Consider the following 26,091-nt stretch of genomic DNA (forward strand, 5'->3'; position numbering starts at 1 on the left):
TGCTGAGGTATTGAGTGAAGAGACACCGGTGATGTGATTATTAGCCAGTTGCAATGTTTTGTGAAATTTTGAATGGCTCTGTATTCATCTGGCTTTTTCCTATTATTAACTGGCACAATTTAATTGCTTGACTAATCTATTGAAGTTGCCTATGCTACATCCACCTGGACATGATGTAACTTGATCTCTTTTATTTTTAGCCTGTCAAAGAAAGCAGATTATATAGTAGTATTCCTAGAAACATTTCTTTTTGCTTTTTCCTGCAACTGACTCAGTACTTGAATATTTAAAAAGATTAATATGTTTTTACTATTAACATAAAATTACACATTCTAGAGCAGGCCTGGGCAAACTTGGGCCCTCCAGGTGTTTTGGACTTCAACTCCCACAATTCCTAACAGCCGGTAGTTAGGAATTGTGGGAGTTGAAGTCCAAAACACCTGGAGGGCCCAAGTTTGCCCAGGCCTGCTCTAGAGGTCATCATGTCAACTGCAAACCAACTGATAGTGTTTTTGTATTTTTGTAAAGTCAAATATTCAGACAGGTACACAGGAAGTGGATGTGAATTCAGGGGCAGCTGCTATTCTAGATGATAACTATCATTTGTCAACGTAGGATGAGAATAATGCAGCCCCCTATATGTTTCTGGACTGCAACTCCCAACAGCCCTAGCTAACATGAACAATGGGAAGTACTGCTGGAAACTGCCTGCCCCATCCTTACTCCTGCTCTGGACAATAAAAATGGAGAGGAGAGTTTTCCATTGCCTTTTGTACTGTGTGTCCTTTTAAGGCCAAGGCTATTTTTTGTCTGTACCTATGAGCATATGACTGTATGTCAGAGATGAGAAAATTGAAGACGTCATTTTATGCGCCTAAGGAAGTTAGACTGTGGCCCCTTGAAAGTTTATGTTACAATATGTTTGAGGTTTGAAGACACTGGCTAGAATAACCTGTGCTTTTCCCCTTTTACAAGATGAGTTTGCCATAAATTAGCAAATTAAATTAATGTTTTTAGGTTCAGTCCAAGGGCCCCTCGGTGGCACAGTGGGTTAAACCGCTGAGCTGCTGAACTTGCTGACTGAAAAGTTGGCAGTTTGAATCTGGGGAGTGGGGTGAGGGCCTGCTGTTCGCCCCAGCTTCTGCCAACCTAGCAGTTCAAAAACATGCAAATGTGAGTAGATCAGTAGGTACCGCTTCTGTGGGAAGGTAATGGCGCTCCATGCAGTCACATTTATTTATTTATCGTATCAGAGGCAGACCAAACAGTTGCATTGCATTTTTTAACAAAACAAACAAACAAAACACAAAGTTTGCAAGCTTGGTAATTGATTAAATGTCCTTTGACCAGTATCTGGCCACTTGGAGTGCCTCTGGTGTTGACGCAAGAAGGTCCTCCATTGTGCATGTATCAGGGCTCAGGTTGCATTGAAGCAGGTGGTCTGTAGTTTGCTCTTCTCCACACTCGCATGTCATGGATTCCACTTTGTAGCCCCATTTCTTAAGGTTGGCTCTGCATCTCGTGGTGCCAGAGCGCAGTCTGTTCAGCGCCTTCCAAGTCGCCCAGTTTTCTGTGTGCCCAGGGGGGAGTCTCTCATTTGGTATCAGCCATTGATTGAGGTTCTGGGTTTGAGCCTGCCTCTTTTGGACTCTCGCTTGCTGAGGTGTTCCAGCGAGTGTTTCTGTAGATCTTAGAAAACTATTTCTTGATTTAAGTCGTTGACGTGCTGGCTGATATCCAAACGGGGTGAGCTGGAGATGTCACTGCCTTGGTCCTTTCACTATTGGTTGCTACTTCCTGGCGGATGTCAGGTGGTGCAGTACTGACTAATGCCGGCCACATAACCTTGGAGGTGTCTATGGACAACGGTGAGTCTTCAGCTTATAAATGGAGATAAGCACCATCCCCCAGAGTTGGGCACCGCTAGACTTACTGTCAGGGGAAACCTTTACCTTTATGTTCAGTCCTCTTACTGTGCCAACTCAGTTTCTGAGCATAGTTGAAGTTTCTCATTTTAGTCGTTCCCTCCACTAGAAGAAGCAAAAAGCATTTCCTAATGGGAGAACACAGGCCATTTAGTTGAGAGTTACTTGCTTAAGTTTAAATTAATTTCATGTTTAATTTAGAACTTAATTTCAGTATTTTGATACTGTTTATTTCTTAATTACCTAAGCACAAAAACCCTCTTCTCTTGCAAGAGAAGAGACTGTAACGGCTGTTCAAAGCTCGGTTTAATAGCTGAGGAAATTTGCCTGTTATTCTGTTATAAATGAACACAGATCTTTGTGGATTATTGACTTGTGCAAAACAAAGAGAAGGGTGTCAAGGAGGTGGTGTAAACTGCACCTACTAATGTACTAGAGCAAACCCCGGTGGGCTCAGTGTAGAAATGGAAAGATACGATTTTTTACAATGTCTGGATTTACAAGCCAGACCTGTGTCTTTTAGCAGCAGCAAGAGAAGGGAAGATGACAATGAGTATTTCGCTATAACAAAGTGTGACTTTCGTTCTGAGTGCTGAAAAGGCTTACGATTCTTTTGCAAGTGTATTTTATAAACTTGGCAGAACTGTTAAAAGCTTTTCCTGAGCTAAAACCATGTTTTATGAAAAGTGCGAAGGGTGCATATTTGAAGCACTCCCATGTATATGGCAAAACAAGTGAAATCAAGTGAAGAGTGAGCCAAATGGACTGTGACAGATGCCTAGGTTTTATGACTTCACTCTACTCAACATGTCAACCAGGAGTGGAAGGTCTGGGGGTTTATTTGGCCTGGCATGTTAAACTTCCCCACAACATCATTACTGGGTTATTTTCCAGCTTTTATAAAGCTTTATTCCTGTGTAAAAAAGTTTTAAATACCTCTCTGGGTATTGACAGTAAATGTTTCAAATATCTGTCCTAAGACTTGTATAGAAGTAATAAACATTTTAGCTAATATACAGTGGTATTTTTAATCTGGTCCTTCGGTTCCACCTACTGCAGGAATGTGTCCCTCAAGGAAGTCTTTTAAATAGAATTTGGATGTCAGGCAAAGAGGCATTTCTTCCATCCCACTGATATAAGCCCCTGTTCTTATGCCCATGCATTGACAAGATACCTCTTTTAGGTGGTGCAGCAGGTTAAACTGCTGAGCTGCTGAACTTGCTGACCGAAAGGTTGGTGGTTCGAATCTGGGGAGTGAGGTGAGCTCCCACTGTTAGCACAAGCTTCTGCCAACTTAGCAGTTCAAAAACATGCAAATGTGAGTAGATCAATAGGTACCGCTTCAGCAGTAAGGTAACAGTGCTCCATGCAGTCATGCAGGCCACATGACCTTGGAGACATCTACGGACTCCGCTGGTCCTTCGGCTTAGAAATGGAGATTAGCACACACACACACACACCCAGAGTTGGACACGACTACACTTAATGTCAAGGGAAAATCTTTACCTTTTAATAATAATAATAATAATAAATAATTAATAATAATATTTATTTGCCTCTTGTTCTAGGTGGGGCACAACATAGTTAAAATACATCATCATAAAGATACAGACAGCCTATTCTGTGTAATAGGGAGGAACTATTATCCATGAAACTGACCCTAATGGCACCATTCTTCAATCCTGCTGCAACCTGCGTCCCATCATTGTTGAACCGACAACAAAGCAACTGCTCACCACAATCTCTGTTGAATCAAACATGTATATTTATTTAGTCACTTGGCAATTTTAATGTTTTGCATCTTATAAAAAACCAGAAGCCTGTAAAACAACAAATTACTCTGGCGGGAAGGTAATATCATGCTTGCCAAATGACCTTGGAGCTGTCTACGGACAACGCCGACTCTTTGGCTTAGAAATTGAGATGAGCACCAACCCCCAGAGTTGGACACGACTGGACTTAATGTCAGGGGAAAACCTGTACCTTTACCTACATATGTATTTATCATTGTAAAAGAAAATATTCCACACCCCTTCAAAAATATTTTGAGGAAAAATAAGCTTCGGAAAAAGGGAAAAAAGGTGCCAATTTCTCCCCAAGTCTTCACAGTGATAACTGTGATAAAAAGAATTTGAGTGGACAAAAATCAAATGTTTGGGAAAGCTGAGAGATCTGCTGAGCTTGATGAATTTGACCACTGAAGATGACTGGGAATTTTACTAAATTTATAACAGTACCAACAAGTGTTTTTGTAAATCTCATGGAGAAAGCAAATATGGGAGAAAGGGAAATGGTCAGATTGGTTACTCCCCTTTGCTCATGTCAGAGTCAAGACGTTGCCTGCAAATCTATTATTTGTGCCTAGGGTCTGTCATCCCAGCACATTCAACGAATTGTCAGAAAATGTGACTACAATTGAAGATATGACAGTTTGGAAAATATGGAGTAGTGAGACTTACAGAAAGAGGCTCAAAGGTACACCAAACACTATTGATGGAAGTAATGTCATCCATTAACAGGTAACCTGAATAAGCAACAGAGCTGTGCTTCTGATTCTTTTAAGCTTTGCAAATAATTCTACACAATTCTATGTGACTAGAATTGAAGATATGACAGTCTGGAAAATATGGAGTAGTGAGACTTACAGAGAGAGGCTCAGAGCTGCACCAGACACTATTGATGGAACTAATGCAGTGTTCCTCAACCTTCCTAATGCTGCAGCCCCTTCATACAGTTCCTCATGTTGTGGTAACTCCCAACCATAACATTATATTCGTTGCTACTTCATAACTAACTTTGCTACTGTTACAAATCGTAATGTAAATATCTGATATGCAGGATGTATTTTCATTCACTGGACCACATTTGACACAAATACCCAATACGCCCAAATTTAAATACTGGTGGAGTGGCGGGGGGATTGAGTTTGTCATTTTGGAGTTGTACTTGCTAGGATTTATAGTTCACCTACAATCTAAGAACATTCTGAACTCCATCAGTGATGGAATTGAACCAAACCAGGCACACAGAACTCCCATGACCAATAGAAAATACTGGTTTGGTGGGCATTGACCTTGAGTTTTGGAGTTGTAGTTCACCTACATCCCAAGAGCACTGTGGACTGAAATAATGATGGATCTGAACCAAACTTGGCATGAATACTCAATATGCCCAAATGCAAACACTAATAAAGTTTAGGGAAAATAGATTTGACATTTGGGAGTTGTAGTTGCTGGGATTTATAGTTCACATACAATCAAAGAGCACTCTGAACCTAGCCCACAATGGATCTGCACCAAACTTAGCACACTACCTACATGGCCAACACTGAATACTGGTGGGGTGGGGTGGGGGGCTGTTTTTGAATTCTGGGAGTTGTAGTTCAACAACCCCAAAAAGGAGGGGAACGACAGGTGATCTTCAGCCTTCTGTGTCAAAAGACTTCCTAAGACCATCAGAAACATGTCTTTTCTTATGGTCTTTGGTGACACCTCTGAAACCTCCCTCATGATCCCACCCCCCAGGTCCTTATTTACAAGTCCTGAGTCAATCCAAGGAACCCTTAAGCACAACATGAAATTGAGTGATTCTCCTTTGGCACAAGTGTTATTATGCCTGACTTGGCAAAGTTCAGGAGTTAGGGTTAGGTAATTGAGAGGGATCTGGCACGAAGCAACAAAGAAAGTTAAAAGCATCCTCAGAGGTCCATTTGAGGCTCAGGCATTCTTCACTAAGATCATGAATGTGCATGATGTTCAACTTGGTGTGCCTGCCTCCTGTTTCTTCTCTTTCTCCTACTTCATGTCGTGCTTTAGCGCACCTGCCCTTTGACTTCCTGCTGGCGGCTGTGGTGTTTCCTTCCTGCCCAAGCAATTCAAGAGCAGCCGCCGCATTTGCCACAGCAGCAGAGACTTCCTCCAGACATGGAACTGGGAAGAGAACTCCAGATGTGAGTCTACACGGAATTGGGGAAAGCAGGGGAGGCTGGAGAGGAAAAGGAATTACAAGGGGTGAAGCTCAGTCCTGGCAGGGTTTATCACCGCAAGTTGTCATGCTTCGGTCTTTTGGGAAGAAAAGAAACTAGACCTAGAATTTGGGACATAACAGTGTAACTTAGGGGGCAAAGGATGAGATAAAAGAAATGGTAGAAGTGGCTGAGGAAAAGAAAATTGTGGGGCAGCTTGAGAATATTTCTTTTAAATGCTGTTGAAATATATACATTTTAAAACACGCTACACGGGGTTCTCTCTCCTTCCCTTTAGTTGCCTCCTCCACCCCTAATATTGATGCAATCTCTCTCTTTTCCTGTGGTTATTGCTTTCTCTAGCTCTCAGATTGTCCATCTCTTAAACCAGTGTTTCTCAGCTTTCCTAATGCTGCGACCCCTCATGTTGTGGTGACCCCCAACCATAACATTATTTCCATTCCTACTTCACAACTGTAATTTTGCTATTATTTTGAATCTTAATGTAAATATCTGACATGCAGGATGCATTTTCATGCACTGGACCACATTTGGCACAAATATCCAATACACCCAAATTTGAATACTGGTGGGGTTGGGGTGGAATCGATTTTGTCATTTGGGAGTTGTAGTTGCTGGGATTTATAGTTCAACTACAATCAAAGAACTCCAACAATGATGGAATAGAACCATACTTGGCACACAGAACTCCCATGACCAACAGAAAATACTGGAAGGGCTTGGTGGGCATTGACATTGAGTTTAGGAGTTGTAGTTCACCTACATCCAGAGAACACTGTAGACTCAAACAATGATGGATCTGGACCAAACTTGGCATGAATACTCAATATGCCTAAATGTGAACACTGGTGGAGTTTGGAGAAAATAGACCTTGACATTTGGGATTTATAATTTCTAGGGTGTGTAGTTCATCTACAATCAAAGACCATTCTAAATCCCATCAATATAATTGGGCCAAACTTCCCACATGGAACCCCCATATCCAACAGAAAATACTGTGTTTTCTGATGTTCTTTGTTGACCCTTTGACACCCCTTCACAATCCCACCGGGGTCCTGACCCCCAGGTTGAGAAATGCTGCTTTAAACTGAGGTAGAATAGCCATTTACAGATAGATCATATGAGTTGTTCAACAGTGGAACTCTTTGCCTCACCAATGATCGAATTGGGCCAAACTTCCCACACATAACCCTCATGACCAACAGAAAATACTGTGTTTTCTGATGGTTTTTGGTGACCCCTCTGACACCGTCCCACGACCCCCAGGCTGAGCAACCCTGTCTTACACTGAGTTGAGCAGAAATGAAAGGCAATGATCATTTGTTTAAAACTCCCAACTAATTTTGGAATAGAGTGTCATCTATTCATGCAATTATCTTCTTCAAAACCAACTTTGCTCCCGTTCTCTTCAAAAAGCTCCCACTTTCTGTCCTGCAACGGAACCTGTGGTTTGTGGTCAATCTGGCCGATCGCCAGGGCTCCATTCAAGCAGAGTATATTTGTACGTGTGAGGTATGGCATTGTATAGAAAAGCCCAACTGTGCAATACTTATCCTTTTCTTGGTGCACACACAGAGAAACATGTACTGCTTTGTACTGAGAGGTTGCCTCAGCACCATTCCCTGCCCCCCATCCCTCAAAAAAGTTGTGCAAAGTTGCAGCTGCACATTCCCTCCCACGGCACCCACAACACAGCGCAAACCTCATTTGCCGGTACCCAAATCCGGCTGTGGGTCGCTATTGCTAACATGAGTCACCCTGCTCCCTCCTCTGTTCCCACACTCACTTCTTTAGGGGCGATGAGCAGGGGGCACCAAGAACCCTTCCAGATAATTTTTGAGTTTTGGGTCTCAAATTATTCAAAAGGTTGTTTTTTCTCTGTACAGAAAGTGGAGTCGCAAACAATATATGGCACTGTATTGTTGAAGGCTTTCATGGCCGGAATCACTGGATTGTTGTGAGTTTTCCAGGCTGTCTGGCCATGTTCCAGATGCATTCTCTCCTGACGTTTCATCTGCATCTATGGCAGGCATCCTCAGAGATATTGAGGTCTGTTGGAAACTAGAAAAATGGGGCTTATATATCTGTGGAATGTCCACAGTGCCAGTTAATCACCTCCCAACAAAGGATTCCCCCAGGCAGTAACAAGCCAGACCTCGAAACTGCAAGGCCATCAAATGCTAATCAAGGTGGCCAACTGAAACATTCACACCTACCTCAAACAGATCCTGGACATTCCACAGATATATAAACCCCATTTTAGTTTCCAACAGACTTCACAACCTCTGAGGATGCCTGCCATAGATGCAGGCGAAACGTCAGGAGAGAATGCTTCTGGAATATGGTCATACAGCCTCCAAAACTTACAACAACCCACTACACGGCACATTTTTGGAGGTTTCTATCTGCAAGTGTAGTAATGGATACATAACTTATTGTATCCATTATGTATCCAATAAGTTATGGATACATAACTTATTGATGATGTTTGGACTTTGCCTGCAGAAATTCAGTCCACAGCATCTTTTATGACAAATATTAGACAGCAGGTCTAATTATGGTGGTTTTTATTATTATTGTCATCCTCCACCTCCTCATCGTAATCTATTCTGACATTTTCTCAGTTCAAGATTCAAAATAGCTTACAACAATCAACATACACACACACACATATGCCAAACATCATAATGCCACAAAAGTGAAAATGAGATCAAAAATTTAAATGAAATTTAAACTTAGTCCACTAAACAAATATGCACATAAAACACAGTGGAACCTGCAGGTCAGCTATCTGTCATAACCATCAATCAAAGTGTGGGCCAGTACTATCAATGATTCATCACATTGGCCATGGATTACTTAGAATCAAAGACCCGTCTGAAGAGCCATGTATTTAGACTCACCACATGCTAAGGAAATTGTTTTGGTTCTAAATGGCTACCTGTCATCAGCATGAACTGGGTGATGGTGAACACACTGAAACTTAATCCAGACAAGATGGAGTTGCTCCTGCTCAACTGATAAACAGATCAGGGAATGGAGATTCAGCCAGTAGGAATAGACAGTAGGAAGGGTGCCACTGCAGTTTCTCTTGGAAGCCTAGGACCAACCAATGAGAAGGAGGTCTCCAATGTTCTCACCAGATATACCTGTGAAGTTGATGAGACAAAGAGAATGGCCTCCTTAGTAGATTTTAAAACATAGGCTGATAAAAGAAAATGTTGTTGTTCATTCGTTCAATCACTTCCGACTCTTCGTGACCTCATGGACCATCCCACACCAGAGCGCCCTGTCGGCTGTCATCACCCCCAGCTCCTTCAAAGTCAACCCGTTACTTCAAGGATACCATCCATCCATCTTGCCCTTGGTTGGCCCCTCTTCCTTTTTCCTTCCATTTTCCCCAGCATGATTGTCTTCTCTAAGCTTTCCTTCTACTGTCAGTTAAATAACCTACACATGAATAATCTGCCATATAAGATTTAATTGATCAAAACCACTGCTTGCAAATGCGCTGGCAGCCATTGAAGCTGTTGCAGTAAGAGAGTTGTGTGTTCTCTGTAGCTAGCCCAGTTACCAATCTGGCTGCAGCTCTTTGGACCAGCAGAAGTTTCCAAACACTCTTCAAAAAGTTAGAATAATCCAATTGGGATGCTTAGGCAATAGGCATGTGTCAGCATGGCCAAATCTGACTTCTCAAGGAACTAGTAAAACTCGTATCCAAGATTTAACTGTGCAAATGCAATTCTAGCCTCTGCTGAAACCTGAGCATCCAGGCTCAGATCTGAAACTGTTGCACACCCAAGTTGCGGATCTGTGCTTTCAGAAGGACTGCAACCTCATTCAACACAGGAAGAATCTCCATTCCCTGATCAATTATTCAATTGACCACGAGCAACTCCATCTTGTCTGGATTAAATTTCAATGTGTTCACCATAATCCAGTCCATGATGATGACAGGTAGCCATTTAGAACCAAAACAATTCCCTTGACATAATTAGGAAGGTGTAATAGAGTTGGGTCAGATCCACATACTGGTGGCACCAAAACTGCAAAACTCTGGACAACCTCTCCCAGTGTTTTCATGTATATGTTAAATAACATGAAGATAAAACTGAGTCCTGAGGAATCCTGCAGATCAATGGACAAGGTGTTGAGCAAAAATCCTCCAGATCTACTTTCTATGTTCATCCTGGAGGAAGAAATAGATCCATTGAAAAATAGTGTCCCCAAGTCCCATCCCACCAAGGTGATCCAGAAAGATATAATGGTTGATGGCACCAAAAGCTGCAAAAAGAAGTCCTGTGGTGCTTCTTTAAATCAAATCTCCTTTTTTTCCAGCTGTAGAATAATTACCATATATACTCGAGTATAAGCCGAGCCGAATGTAAGTCGAGGCACCTAATTTTACCACAAAAAACTGGGAAACCGTATTGACTCAAGTATAAGCCAAGGGTGGGAAATGCAGCAGCTACTGGTAAATTTCAAAATAAAAATAGATACCAATAAAATTATATTAATTGAGGCATCAGTAGGCTAAATGTTTTTCAATATTTGCATACAACTGTAATTTAAGCCAATACTTTTCAACTCTGATTAAATCATTATTCTAATCTTCTTCAATGTAAATGTGCTTACATATCCTTCCAATAATAATAAAGAGAGTAAAATAATAAATGTAATAACAGTAATAATAGAGTAAAATAATAAATGTAATAATAATAGAGTAAAATAATACATGTAATAATAAGAGTAAGGTAATAAATGTAATAATAGCAATAATAAATAGAGAAAAATAATAAATGTAATAATAAAAATAGAGTAAAATAATAAATGCAATAAAAATAATAGAGTAAAATAATGTAAATGTAATAATAACAATAATAAATAGAGTAAATCATGTAATAAAAATAATAATAGTAACAGAGTAAAGGAATAAATAACCTTGACTCGAATATAAGCCAAGGGAGGCTTTGTCACCCCCCAAAATGGGCTGAAAAACACATCTTAAACTCGATAATAAATAGAGTAAAAACAACATTATGACAAGTTATGTAGAGTATGATTGTTAAATCCTGAAAGTTGTACAGTGCAACATATTAATGATCCTAATTTATGGAATTTAATGACAGGAAAGTTGGCAAAGGAGGTGAATGGTGCAACTATGAGTAAAAGTGCTGACAATGTGGTGCTATTACTATGCAAGGGTATTCAGTTCATGTATATACTCACATGTAGGTCAACCTCATGTATAAGTCAAGGGTGGGTTTTGGGGATGAAATTATGGATTTTGATGTGACCCATGGATAAACCAAGGGTTATTCTACATATGGGTGGGAAAGCACTAGCATTGCTTCAGGGGAACCAGTCACCCCTGGCAATTGCCATTTCCCTATCCTGGCATTCAAAAAGGCCAAAAGCAGTACCATCGTGGAGTAGGTAGATGAGTTGGTACATCTTTTAGCTTCTCTCATCATGCACAAAGCTTTTGCCAATCTATTCAGAGAAGAAGATACTTTTTTGCACATATTAAGCACAGTATTTACATTGATATTCACATGATGTTGACCCATGTTTGTTTTTATGATGATTTTAAGACTAAATGTTCTAGACTTATACATGAGAATATACGGTAAGTTTAAGTTTTAGACCCTACAGACTAATCTATCCCCATTTGCCGCAAGCCAAGCATTTATTTTGCCAGTCATCTCAATGGCAATTTGACTATAAGATTTTGATTCCATGCAAAAGTTTTTAATAATAATTTGTCTGAAGGTTTATTAAACAAGTTCATTTAGGTATTCCACATTTCTATTTCTCTCTCTCTTGTTACTTTCTCAGCCTAGTTGCACTCACTTTTGTGATCTTTCTGGGCAGTTAAGACTAGTTTGTGGTCCTTCAGTAATTTATTATTATTGTCTCTACTGATCTACTCTTCTGTAGATGTGCAGCTGCAAGGTAATATTGCATATACTCAAAGGCTTACTCAAAGGTGTGGAGAATACATTGAGATCTTAGTGCCACCCAAAGCAAAAAAAGACTTCTAGCCTAGTATGCCTCTGTAATCAGATAATGCAACATCATGAACAGCTTTTACATTAGTGCAGGATTAAGCATGTGCATGTGGTCTTACAATTTTAAGAGAGCCTTGCTTGAAACTAAGAGGACATTTCCAGCACTTTGAGAGTTCATCCATTCCTTTCCATCACAAATTAAAGCTTTTCAAATGAAAAGGAGATTCTGATCCACGTAGGAATCCTACCTGGAAAAACCAAAGACTTTTGATGTTGTTTGTCAGCAAGTCCACTTTGATGTATGACAACCCTACAAATGGGAGACTTTCAAGATCCCTGATCATCAACAGTCTTGGTCATTGTATTGTCGAAGGCTTTCGTGGCTGGAATCACTGGGTTGTTGTGAGTTTTCAGGGTTGTATGGCCATGTTCCAGAAGCGATCTCTCATGATGTTTTGCCTGCATCTATGGCAGGCCTCCTCAGAGGCTGTGAGGTCTGTTGGAAACTAGGAAAATGGGGTTTAAATATATCTGTGGAATGTCCAGGGTGGGAGAAAGAACGTCAGGAGAGAATGCTTCTGGAACATGGCCATACAGCCCGAAAAACTCACAACAACCCAGTCTTGCTCACATCTTGCAAACTCAGTAAGATGGCTTCCTTTGTTTCTGGGTGTAACCGTAAAAGTGTATCACTTGGTAGATTTATTGGATACTAACCAGTGCATATATGTTTTGTGTGCATATATGTGTGTGTATATGGGTGTTTGCATGCATATATATATATATATATATATATATATATATATACATTACAATGCATGTGCAAAACCTATATGTGTGTTTGTGCATATATATATATATATATATATATATATATATATATATGCACAAACACACATATAGGTTTTGCACATGCATTGTAATGTATTTTTTAATTTTTATTTTTTTGGCTGTTTAAGTCCCTTCCGCTGTGTTTTTCAATGTTTTTATGAGTGATGGTCACTCGTTGACCTGATAGGTGTATTGTTTCCAAATTTGGTGTCAATTCATCCAATGGTTTTTGAGTTATGTTAATCTCACAAACAAACATTATATTTGTGGGGTTATGTTTTTGGTTACAACTTCTGTTGTTTCACTCATTACCCATACTATTTGGGGATGGTTGGAGTTGAAATTGGATCAGAAAGACATTGACTATTTAAACAGTAACTTCCTGATCTTCTAACTTGTTTTTTCCATTTTGATGTGAAAATCCAAATACTACCAAAATTCAAGTTGCAGTAAAAGGTGAGGATGGAGAAATGTTTGATGTACTGAATGTACATTTTGGCTCTTTTCCACAGGGCTCTTGATGTGTTGCACCGTTAGCCTGCTCAATGCTGTTTTTCACCCTGGTGTGTGTAACTTCTCCGCTTCCATTGCACCTCTACTGTCCCCCTTGCTGGTGGCATGGATGTCTTCCCTACGGGTGACCTCTTCTGGATGTTGATACTGACTGTCCCAGTTCTGGTGGTTCTGCTTGTGCTTTGTATTGACTGCCGGGACACTGAATTAGACAGTTAAGTCTTTTCTGCCCTCTTTCCATTCCAGCACCTGCCCTGAACATTACTATTCCTAAGGGATAGTGGGGTGGGGGAGGGTCTGATTTCTCAGGGTGGGGGTTTGATTTCTCAGGTCATCCTGAGGAACGTACAAACATCTTCTAATCTCATTGGTATGTGTATCTCTCAACAGCACCGCCAATTGGTGATTATGAAGACAAGTGAGTCCATGTCTTGTCTAACTTAATTTGAGGCAAAGCTAACTGAATTTGGGGCCAAGTACAGCTGGGTTAGGCAGGAAAGAAGTTTGTGTCTGCTTCTAAAACATTCTCTTCTGCAACTCTAGTGGTTAAACAATTGGAGTACAGCTCTTGAAAGCACCCACTTATGTGTGATTCTGGGAGCTGTTGAAAAAAGTAACACTATTTGAATCCAACATAGATGGAGTTCAGCAGACTGGGAAGACTGATAGAGACAATACTTGGCCAGATGAACCTCTAGTTTGGTGGTCTCTATCTAAGGCTATTTCGTGTGTTGGACAGTTTTCCAGATTGTCTGGACTTCTTGAATTACGTTTGGGAATGTTCCAACATGCTTGGATAGACCGTGATTTGAATTGTGTCTTGGTCTAAGTCAGAATTATAGAGCTATTCTGATACTACTACACCCAAAATTCTGGAATGGAAAAAGATTCTGAAGTGAAGTTGGCTAGTGGTGTTTAGCATGGGTGGGGAAATCTCAGGGGTTCGGGATGCCTTAGTCCCCCACCACAATGATTTTGGAAGGCTGCATTTCCAGCCAAAAGACATCAAAATTTCCCCCAAATTGACCCAAATATAATCCGGGGGGGGGGGGGTGTATTTTTTAATTTACGATATTTCTATCCTGCCTTTCTCAAGTCCGACAGTGACTCAAGGAAGCTTACAAATTAGCAGAATTTGATGCCTTAACAATCCACAATATGCAATTAAAATATTTTAAACAGCATTATAAAATCAATATAAAATCTATACAATACAAAAACCATTGGGAGCCCCCAGTGGCACAGTGGGTTAAACCACTGAGCTGCTAAACTTGTTGACTGAAAGGTTGCAGGTTCGCTGTCAGCCCCAGCTTCTGCCAACCTAGCCGTTTGAAAACATGCAAATGTGAGTAGATAAATAGATGGGAAGGTAACGGTGCTCCATGCAGTCATGCCAGCCACATGACCTTGGAGGTGTCTACGGACAACACTGGCTCTTCGGCTTAGAAATGGAGATGAGCACCAATCCCCAGAGTCAGACATGACTGGACTTAATGTCAGGGGAAAATCTTTACTTTTACCTTTATCTTGCAAAAACCATTAAAAACATATAATAACCAATGTCTCCCTGTTTATCTCACTTTCCAGTAGCATTGTCCAAGCCGTTCCATGTTTCAAACTTACACAATTCCGTGTTTGTCTGTTGCACTGCATTTCCAAAGGCTTGTTCAGGGTCAGGTTTTTACTGGGTTTTTACTGGTTTTTACCGGGTTAGAGATTGACCATAAACGGACTGCACTTTTCCTACTTCTGATTTAGGAGTTGACCAAGGCTTGGACTCATTCATTCTTATTTCCACAGGCCACCGACTACTTCCCGTCCTCAGACATTCAGGGTGTTGAGGCGTCCTCCCTGTGAGTAGCTGTCGGTTCTTTCCTGTTGTGAAACTGATCTTACTTCTCCTGTCTGCTTCCTGTTCCTCCCTGCTTTCAAATACTGGGGAGCTGATACAGCCATGAGGCAGTCCATCCTAGGAACTGGTAGTCCTGTGGCCAAGATCATTACATCTCTGATCCTCATTCTTTCCTAACATTATGCAGCCTTATTAAGGTTCCAGCTTTCAGATATCACTCAAATGAAAATTCAAACCATATCCTTCCATATCCGAATGTATTCTCTAGGAGAAGAATCCATCCTTGAAGGATCAATATGTGCTTTCCTTTCCTCCACACCATGCTGAAGGAGAATCATAGCAGAATAGCATATAACATAATGATTCCAGATGCTAGTCCTTCAGATGTTTTGGACTTCAACTCTCCAAACCTTCAGCCTTATGTGGGATTTTATTACCAGTTGTCTTTCATAAAGGGGAAGAAATTCCTACCACGTATAATAACAATAACAACAACAACAACAGTAATAATAATAAAAAAACTTTATTTATATACCGCTCCATCTCCCCGAGGGGACTCAGAGTGGTTCCCAGGTAGCATCACAAAACATACAAAGTAAAAACAACATAACCGTAGGATTTACAAAACAAAATATAAGCATAAAAATGGTTGCCATAACACACATATATTAAAAGTAATCCTGCCTGTTCAAGGCAATTTAAAAATTTAAAAATACAAATCAGAGAAGAGGCTGAGAGTCCTTCTCCCTTTCTTAAAGTCTTCAGTATGTGGAATTTTACTTGTTAAATACAAAAATATATATTCTATCTTGGTCAATAATTAGGGATTCAAGGAGCCCCCAGTGGCACAGTGTGTTAAAGCACTGAGCTGCTGAAATTGCTGACTGAAAGGTCGCAGGTTCGAATCCAGGGAGCAGCGTGAGCTTCCGCTGTCAGCCTCAGCTTCTGCCAACCTAGCAGTTCGAAAACATGCAAATGTGAGTAGATCAATAGGTACTGCTCCAGCGGGAAGGTATCAGCGCTCCATGCAGTCATGCTGGCCACATGACCTTGGAGGTGTCTAGGGACAGCGCCGGCTCTTTGACTTAGAAACAGAGATGAGTACCAACCCCCAGAGTTGTACACGACATGTCAGGGGGAAACCTTTATCTTTACTACTAGGAGCTAGAAGTCCCAAACATGTGGAAGACTTGAGTTTGGGAACATGCTGAATTACAGCATCAGTTATAGGAAATGCACTTTTAAAATATGGGTATGAGTCAAGATTTGGTTGCTACTTAAACTTGTGGCAATCTCTCCTTGAATCACCACCTTAGGCGTTCACTCACCGCACAAAGTTGTAAACACCGGCTTATCATGTAGCACAGCCACCCCTTGTGCAATGTACAGTTATAGTATTATGATTATAATCTAACTGCCATGGCTACTTTTTATCAAGTCCTGGGCTGTGTAGTTTTGTGATGCACTAGAACTCTCTGGCTAAAAACTCTAAATATTCTTCTCTAAACTACATCTTGGGGCAGTGGTGGCGCAGAGGGTTAAACTGCTAAGATGTACACCTTGCTGATCAGAAGGTTGGAAAGTAAAGGGGAATATAAAGAAAGTGAGGAAATAATAAAACACATGATAGATTATATTAATGAAAGGAAAAGTTACTATACGACAGGTCAAAGCAGAAGGACATGGGAAGCAAAATGGAAGGGACTCATAAATGGAATAAAGGGGAAATATAAATATACGGTGTTAAATAAGACTATTCTCATGACTGAACAATTGTAATAAACACAGCAAAAGTACTTAACTGTTCCTGGGCGGGGCGGGGGGTTGTGATGGTGGTGGGATTGGGGAAAATACTGGTAATTTGAAAGTTAATTTCAAAGATGGTATGTTTCTATGTATTATACAATAAAAAAATAAAAAAGATCAGAAGGTTGGCTGTTCGAATCCGCAGACAGGGTGAACTGCTGTTGGCCCCAGCTTCTGCCAACCTAGCAGTTTGAAAACATGTAAATGTGGGTAAATCAATAGGTACTACTTTAGTGGGAAGGTAACAGCACTCCATGCAGTTATGACGGCCACATGACCTAGGAGATGTCTACGGACAACACCAGCTCTTTGGCTTAGAAATGGAGATGAGCACCACCCCACAGGATTGCACATGACTAAACTTAATGTCAATGGGAAACCTTTACCTTTAAACTACATCTCACAGAATTCCATAGGATGGAACCATGGCAGCTAAAGTGGAATCAAGTGCTATAACTCTACAAGAACTCATCAGTTTCTACTATTTCCTCTGTATATCTAAAACAGAAGTAGGAACTGTGAAATTCTCCAGATGTTTTTGGACGACAACTCCGAACAGCCCTAGCCAATACAGCCAATCAGTGCTGGGATTTGCAGTTCAGCAACATCTCAGGAGCCTCATGATCTTTCACTGCTGTTCTAGGCTTCATAATTGGTGGCAGTGAGCAGATATAAGTTTTGATATAATTCATAACAAATGTAAAGATGTTGAGAGACTAACATGATATAGTGGCTTAAATGTTGGACTATGATACTGGAAAGCAGGGTTCAATATCTCACCTGGCCATGGTAAGCCGTTGAGTGACATTGGGCACATGATACCCAATTTTTGATCACAAAACTCAGTCTCCACTCACATAGTTTCTCTGTTCTCCCAACAATCCTTTCTGCCTTTCGCAGAAGTCAGTCCCTATCGAAAAATCTCTTCCTGTCTTCACCACATCAGTCCTAGAGCATTTCCTTCCTCTCACATTCTCAGCCCATCTGCAGAATCATTCTCCATCATGCTTTCTGTATCTCTCACTCAGTCTTCCTGCACATCTTCTTAAGTACACATGCAATGTTCTTATTGTTGTGTGTCTTCAAGTCATTTTGACATGTAATAGTCTCGCTTATCCAACATAAAAGGGCCGGCAGAACGCTGGATAAGTGGAAATATTGGATAATAAGGAGGGATTAAGGAAAAGCCTATTAAACGTCAAATTACATTATAATTTTGCTAATTAAGCACCAAAACATCATGTTTTACAACAAATTGACAGAAAAAGCAGTTAAATGCATGGTAATGTTATGTAGTAATTACCGTATTTACTAATTTTTCACCAAAACATCGTAATGTATTGAAACAGCTGTGAATCTGGGCGGGAGGCAGACTGCGTTGGATAATACAGAAAATTGGATGAGTAGTTTGGATAAGCAAGACTCTATTGTATCACAGTGTTCTTGGAAAGATTGTATTTGCTTTCCTCTGAAGGACTTCTTTAGGGCTAAAAGTCTGGACAATATTTTCTCTAAACCAGGAATAAAAAAAAAATACAGACTACCAGATAATATTGAACTATAAATCCCACAGTTCCCCACTATTGTTTGCACTGACAAAGGGCAGCAGAGAGTTGTAACCCAACAGCAACTTTTATTTATTTATTTACATTTATTTACAGTATTTATATTTCGCCCTTCTCACCCCACAGGGGACTCAGGGAGGATTACATATACATGGCAAACATTCAATGCCATATACACACAACATATATAGACAGACACACAGAGGCTATTTAACTTTCCAGGTTGCATGAGAGTATTCTGGCCACCAGAGGAGCTGTTGCTTCACCGTCCATTTGTGACATTTCTTTTTTGCTTGCTTGCTGGAGATTTTATGGCGTCGTAAATTAGTTAAATTAGCCTCCCTGCATAAGCGGTACCTAAATTTCCTACTTGACAGATGCAACTGTCTTTCGGGCTGCAAAGGTCAGCAGCAAGCTACACAAAGGTTGGAAGCTCACTCTAACCGGGCTGGCTTTGAACTCACGACTTTTCGGTCAGTAGTGATCTTAATGCAGCTGACTCCCAGCCAGCTGCAGCCACAGTCCCGGTGCAACTTGAAGGCTGCATATTTCCCACTCCTACCCTAAACCTTTCCCAGCTTAATTCCTAGCTCTTGGCCATAAAGCCAGCCCTGGCAGGACTTTCCGTTTCTGATCTATTACTTAAACGTAATGTAATGTTGGCTGGAAACAATTGTTCCTTAAAGCCAGGCTCCTGTTCCTGCTTCTGTTGGCCGTGGAGGTGAGCAAGAAGTGGGGATTTTGCCCTCTTCTATTCATGACAGTTCTCTTCCCTTTTGATTTTCCAGCTCCACCTTGGTTTACAATCCAGTCCCAACCAGACCTGAGTAGGTGAGAAACTTGTCGAACATCAGACCTTCCCACAACTCTGTGTGATCACATAAGTTCTTATATCCTTTGGCTGAGCTTTACCCTCCACTGTCTTTGTTTTGCAAGCAAGCAAATCTTTTCTGTGTAAAGGCAGTACCCGGGTTACAGACAAGACAAGTTCTGTAAGTTTGTTGTATGCATGCTTTAGATAGCATAGGGAAGAGTTACCACTCCTGTGGTGTTTGCTTTGTTGTCTGTGCTTCTGTTCAGAAGATTTCACCTCACTTTCCGTGCCTGTGACAATGGGATTTTAAAAAAAATGTCTTGTTGTGGAAACAAGAATTGGTGATAAAGCTTCTGTTGAGACCCTTTCCCCCCATGATAGCTCTTTCAGGAATGAATTTCCCTTCCAAGGGATAGATATCTCACTTTTCCTGTTGACTCACCCCCGTTCCTAACTATGAGTTGAATGTTTGCAACTCGAGGACTGCCTGTATTGATATCAGGATGTTGCTCTCCTCTAGCAAGACTTAACAACCATGCTTTCAAAATGAAATATAGATTGAACATCTCTTATCCAGAATGCCAAAATCTGAAATTGTCCACATGGGAGGCTGATATAGTGATACTTTTGCTTCCCAATGGTGAGTTCCCGCTATTAGCCCCAGCTTCTGCCAACCTAGCATTTCAAAAACATGCAAGTGTGAGTAGATCAATAGGTACCGCTTCAGTGGGAAGATAATGGTGCTCCATGCAGTCATGCTGGCCACGTGACCTTGGAGGCATCTACGAACAACACTAGCTCTTCGGCCTAGAAATGGTGAGTCTGCAGAGTCAGACTTGACTAGACTTAATGTCAAGGGGAAACCTTTGCCTTTACTATGTATAAAACATAAATGAATTTTGTGTTTTGGACCTGGGTCCAATTTCCAAGATATCTCACATATACCAAGGTATATGTATATAATGAGATATTATATATGGTGCAGTGGCACAGCAGGTTAAATTGGTAAGCTGCAAAACTTGCTGACCAGAAGGTTGGCAGTTCAAATCAATGGGATGTGGTGAGTTCCTGTTATTAGCCCCAGCTTCTGCCAACCTTGCAGTTTGAAAACATGCAAGTGTGAGTAGAGCAATAGGTGCTGCTTTGGCAGGAAGGTAACAGTGCCCTATGCAGCCATGCTGGCTACATGATTTAGGAGGTGTATATGGACAACGCTGACTCTTCGACCTAGAAATGGAGATGAGCATTATCCCCCAGAGTCAGACTTGACTAGACTTAATGTCAAGGGGAAACCTTTACCTTTACTAAATAGATGTTTTCAAAAATCTGGGGGCGGGGGAGAGATCTGAACTGCAATGTGCATTCCCCCATCTAGCAAGGACCACTGGTGCATATAGTACAAAAATGTAACTTTTCCAAGCTCTGTCCCTATCTGTGCCTTGTTGGATGAAGAGTTCTTTGGGCCTTTTCACGCAAGCACTAATCCCCATTTTCTCCTCTTTTTCTCATAGCAGATGCCCTCCATATAGTTTCGCCAATCAATCGACTTCAATGAAAAATGAAGCAGATAATGGTGAGTTTTGTGAAACCAATAAAGCAGAAGGAGGGGTGTGTATGAAATCTTAGACTGAAGCAAGCATGCAAAAGTGACTTTTTCCTATACAGATACCTACAGTATGTTCTTCATGTTGCTGTTCAATGTCAAGTATCACTAGTACTGGGCTTTAATCACATAAAGCTGATAATTCATAGAAATTTACAGAGGGGTGCGGCAGTTATTGTGTCCATACCAATATATTTCTGTTTGTTTCAACAACGAGACAACAGGCCAGTGTGATAAATTATATAGTAGTTACATAGCAGAAATTGGAGCCATTTGATAAACTTGGAGAAACTTGGTGGCCTTAATCACTCACTTTCTTTTCTCTCCCCAGTCCCACCTTTTCATGTATTTCTTTCTTTTCAGAAAGTATGCCCAGTTATGAAAACGAAGGTGAGTTGCAACCCGAGATCTGCTCTATCCTTCCTCTATTAAAAAAAATGCAACTTGGCTCAGTAGTAGAAGCCTCTGCTGTAATATACTCCTGGGTTGGTCATGATGAGGAGTTATATGATCAGAGTTTAATATGAGGCTGTTGCAACTTGAGTGGCTCCAAAAGTGTGAACATATTTTCTATCTCTGTACTTTCAGAACCACCTGATGATGAAGAAAACTATGTCCCTGGGTACATGTAAGTCTTGGGAATCAGGGTCAAGCTTATTTTGGTCAATATAATTCAATATAATTGAATTATATATAAGTCAGTATATAAGTCAATATAATTTCTAACCATGGTTTTTCAGATGCTGTTTTGAATAGAACTCCCGTTGTCCTCTGCCATTATTATTCACAGTCATGAGTGGTAGTAGCTGTAGTCAGACACCATCTAGGAACCTCTGACATAATGGATTATGTAGGAGATGCATTGATACAAATTTGATATTTTCTATCAATGGATGGGGTGCATCTAAATGACACAATTGTAGCACTTTTGATATCATTTCCTGTGTATCTTTATCCCATGAACCCTTGGGATCTGTAGTTTTCCCAATGTACTTTGTGTTGTAGCTTAGCCTCATCCAGGGGTTGATGTTGGGTTCACTGATGATTCAGAAGGGACTGTGGGATTTCCTGGGGTTCAAAGTGATACAGATTCAGGCCGAGCTCCAAGTTCAATCACAGGAGCCATAAACAACATCATTTGATAAGGGGTCAAGGTAAGAAGAATTAAGTGAAACTGAAAACTCTCAAGGGAAAGTACCTGGTGTTATGGAAATAAGCAAAAATCTTTGTTTACAGTTCAGAGTAGAGAATCAGCTCCGAGAGTACATGAGAAAGAGCTAGAGAAAATGTATGGGAAGCAACATGATTTCATGAGTGCTTGTTAACAACCAGTTGTTTACCTTATAGTTAGTTCAGGCAACATTAGTTTTCGAGGAAGAAGTTACGCCTGAGTTCTTGTGTCAAGTCAAGTTCTGGTTTTGGATTCAAGTATCCTGGAAGTTTTCTATATTCTTGGTTTATGATTCTTGCTCAAGTTTTTCTAAGTATACCTTTTGTTTATGGATTTATGCGATACTTGTGAGTTTTGGCTATTCCTGGACTGTGGATTTTTATGAGACATTTGGATTCCTGTGTGGCTATCACCTATTGCTAAACCTTTTTGGATTTTTCCTTCCCTTTCTAATTTCCTGCTTTTTCATGTATTTTTATGGTGTTTTTTTCGTATATTTTATGTGGGTTTTTTTTTTTTTTACAATAAATTGTAAAATGGTGCTGTGGTCATAGGTGGCTCAGGCCTGGGGTGCAATACTTTAAAACCTGGAACTGTATCTGAAGGACTAAACTATTCTTCCTTCTTTTCAAACCTCACCAGCTTGGTGCTTCCTGATGTTCCGATTACAGATCAGAGAAATGAGGATCACGCTTCCTCGGGTAGGTCCCTCAACCCTGATACCTTAAAAATGTTTTTGTCTGCTTCCCCCCCCCCCCCCTAATTTGATAAGGAACCCTGCCCTTACCTGGGAAGACAAATGCAGTCACACAGAAGATAGATGATAATACTAGCCCAACATAAAAAATATTATTACAAAAACATACTTGAAATCACAAATATGCCTTCTTGTATTGAGTACATCAGTCCTTTTGTACCTGTCCCCCCCCCCCCCACATGTAGATTCCATTATGGATCAGTACGAGAATATGCCAGAATCTCAGCGGCGTTCAATTGGTAAGTGAGAAGGTAGTGAATGAATGTGGTGAATGTGGCTGTCCAAAAGGGCAGAAGATGCTGAGAAGATGCTGTGGAAGGAGACGACAGCAGGCAGAGCTTATTAAAGCCCATGGATTCATTCTCTAATGCAGTGTTTCTCAACCTTCCTAATGCCGCGACCCCCAATACAGTTCCTCATGTTGTGGTGACCCTCAACCATAAAATTATTTTCGTTGCTACTTCATAACTGTAATTTTGTTACTGTTAGGAATCGTAATGTAAATTTCTGATATGCAGGATGTATTTTCATTCACCGGACCAAATTTGGCACAAATACCCCATACGCCCACATTTGAATACTAGTGGGGTTGGTGCAGGATTGATTTTGTCATTTGGGCGTTGTAGTTGCTGGGATATGTACTTAACCTACAATCAAAGAGGATTCTGAACTCCACCAACGATGGAATTGAACCAAACTTGGCACACAGAACTCCCATGACCAACAGAAAATACTGGAAGGGTTTGGTGGGCATTGACCTTGAGTTTTGGAGTTGTAGTTTACCTATATCCAGAGAGCACTGTGATGGATCTGGACCAAACCTGGCATGAATACTCAATATGCCCAGATGTGAACACTGGTGGAATTTGGGGAAAATAGACCTTGACATCTGGGAGTTGTAGTTGCTGGGATTTATAGGCCACCTACAAACAAAGTGCCTTCTGAACCCCACCAATGATAGAATTGGGCCAAACTTCCCACACAGAATCCCCATGAGCAACATAAGATACTTTTCTGATGGCCTATGGTGACCCCCTTGCAACCCCCCACGGATCCCAACCCCCAGGTTGATAAACACTGCTCTAGTGTGATGAGATCCCTAAAGTCAGCCGACTTATAGTAACCTTCTTATAGTAACCTTCTTATAGTGACACCAGGGGCACTCCAAGTGGCCAGCTACTGATCAAAGGACATTTAATCAACTACCAAGCTTGCAAACTTTGTGTTTTGTTTGTCTGTTTATTTGTTTGTTAAAAAATACAATGCAACTGTTTGGTCTGCCCCTGACATGATAAATAAATAGCCGACTAATTCTGGCATAAGGGATAGAAGATCCTCCAGTTGCTTTTCACCACTCCACAGTAAATACAGTGAGAAAGTATATCTCCAAAAGTGACTTATCCTTTCATCAGAACCCCTCAAATCTGGAGCCACTCAACCCTGCATAATGAGAGGGTCCGCCTTGTTTCGCAGTAGTATTGGGGAAGGCGGGGTTCTGATGCATTTATATAGGAGAGACCGTCCCCTGATACTAGTAGAGTGACAGTCTGCAAAGAACAAACAACAATAATAAATGGAAATAGGTTCTGTTAATAGTTATACGTACAAGACATTTTACTCAAGATAAGATAATGACCTGGTGACCAGAGTGCCAGCTCATTCTGCCAACTGAATGCTAATTTTAGACAAGTAACTTCAAGGCTCTTGTCCTGTCTTCATATAAGTTATTTTGAAACCCAGTTCGAGCTGGACACCTTTCAATACGTAGGAGCACTTTCAATAAGATTCCCTGAACAGAGGGTTATGCAGTACAATACAAGATACGTGGCTGCCATACATGGTCGTTCTTGCCTTAGAAAAAGCAAGGGATGAGGGGCAATAAAAGTCATTTGCCAAAATCTTGGGTCCCTTGACACTTGGACAATTGCTAGTGTGTGTCCAAACTTCTACAGTGAGCCAATTTGGGGGAAATTACTGTATGCCTTTCTGACTTTACTTTTGGATGGAGTGGGGATTTTTGCTGTAACTTGATTTTAATGCAACTAATCTATCTTCTTTTTCCCAAAGGTGAATACGTCAATGTATTAGGACCAGAGGCAACTATCCTAGAACCTTGTTTCTGTGAGTAATGACAGCCCATAGTATGGACTAGAGAGGAAGTATTTGCTTTCAACCAAACAGTGGGTCCCTCACATTTACTGGAGTTATGGGCAGAGGAGCCCCACAAAAGTGGGAAAGTGGCAAATTTTAAACGTTTTTAAAACTCTTATTTATGAATCTCTAGATCCTCTAGCTCAACTCTGTGATCAGCTTCCACTGGAATCTGACCTTGCAGTTGCACCGGAAGACCTACAGAATCTTAGACAAAATATATGAATCAAATCCATTAATAATCAAATCTGCAAAAGTTAAACATAGAATCATAGAGTTGGTAGAAACCTCGTGGGCCATCCAGTCCAACTCCCTGCCAAGAAGCAGGACAATCACATTCAAAGCACCCCCAACAGATGGCCATCCAGCCTCTGTTTAAAAGCCTCCATAGAAGGAGCCTCCACCACACTTCGGGGTAGAGAGTTCCACTGCCGAACAGCTCTCACAGTCAGAAAGTTCTTCCTAATGCACATGTGGAGGGGAGGTATACTTTCTTTTTCCTGTTATAACAATGTTATCTTTTTTTCTGGTTTACTATTGTAACCTCATTATCGTAACCCATTTTCCAGCGGTTGGTGCCAGCGATTGCACTAGTGATCAAGAAAGTGACGATGACATCCCAGATTATGAGAATGTCTGTCCTGGATTTTAAGGTATTTTGATTTTGGAATAGGCGTAGGCTTGCCATTTGTGACAGATGACAACCTTGCAACCTGTGTGTGTTAGTGTCAGCAATGATCTTTGAGAAATTTTCCAGCATTAATAAGAAGGGCTCTGAACATGTATACAATCATAACGTCTTCTTTTTTTCTTCTTCTTTTCTAAAGCTTGAGGGATTGTTTCAAGACAGTTTACTTCAATGCCTCCGATCATTTGTGTGAAGCATGGATCTCCAATGACCCTGTTGGCCTGAAGACACCTTCTCCCCAGTTCCCCAAATGTGACCATAACTTATTGCTCTCCTTTGCACTTTGTCTGGACACATCCTGAGAATTTTCTATGATCCTTGTTGGCAAGATGAAGAGCTCGACAGTCATCTCCTCCTCCTTCCTTTTAATTCCCCCCAAACAATCTGGAGTTGTTTGATATTCTTAGTGAAATAAACAA

General features: G+C 40.8%; 1 protein-coding gene across 4 annotated transcripts; it reads left to right on the forward strand.

The window, feature by feature from the left end:
* Positions 1-5,727: 5,727 nt before the first annotated feature.
* LAT (linker for activation of T cells) lies at positions 5,728-26,091 on the forward strand. Of its 4 annotated transcripts, none has more exons than XM_067469909.1 (13): positions 5,728-5,874; positions 13,265-13,479; positions 13,656-13,683; positions 15,066-15,118; positions 19,277-19,319; positions 20,814-20,875; positions 21,269-21,295; positions 21,494-21,533; positions 22,719-22,777; positions 23,019-23,072; positions 24,901-24,954; positions 25,554-25,637; positions 25,812-26,091. In XM_067469909.1, the coding sequence occupies exons 2-12, from the start codon at positions 13,371-13,373 to the stop codon at positions 25,634-25,636; spliced, it is 612 nt and encodes a 203-aa protein (XP_067326010.1). In that variant the 5' UTR covers positions 5,728-5,874; positions 13,265-13,370; the 3' UTR covers position 25,637; positions 25,812-26,091. The 4 variants fall into 4 exon arrangements, with proteins under 4 accessions (XP_067326010.1, XP_067326011.1, XP_067326012.1 ...); XM_067469910.1 differs by having other exon boundaries at positions 20,817-20,875; XM_067469911.1 differs by lacking the exon at positions 25,812-26,091 and having other exon boundaries at positions 21,237-21,295.

This window comes from Anolis sagrei, chromosome 6 (genome assembly GCF_037176765.1).
Source record: "Anolis sagrei isolate rAnoSag1 chromosome 6, rAnoSag1.mat, whole genome shotgun sequence".
Classification (NCBI taxonomy): domain Eukaryota; kingdom Metazoa; phylum Chordata; class Lepidosauria; order Squamata; family Dactyloidae; genus Anolis; species Anolis sagrei.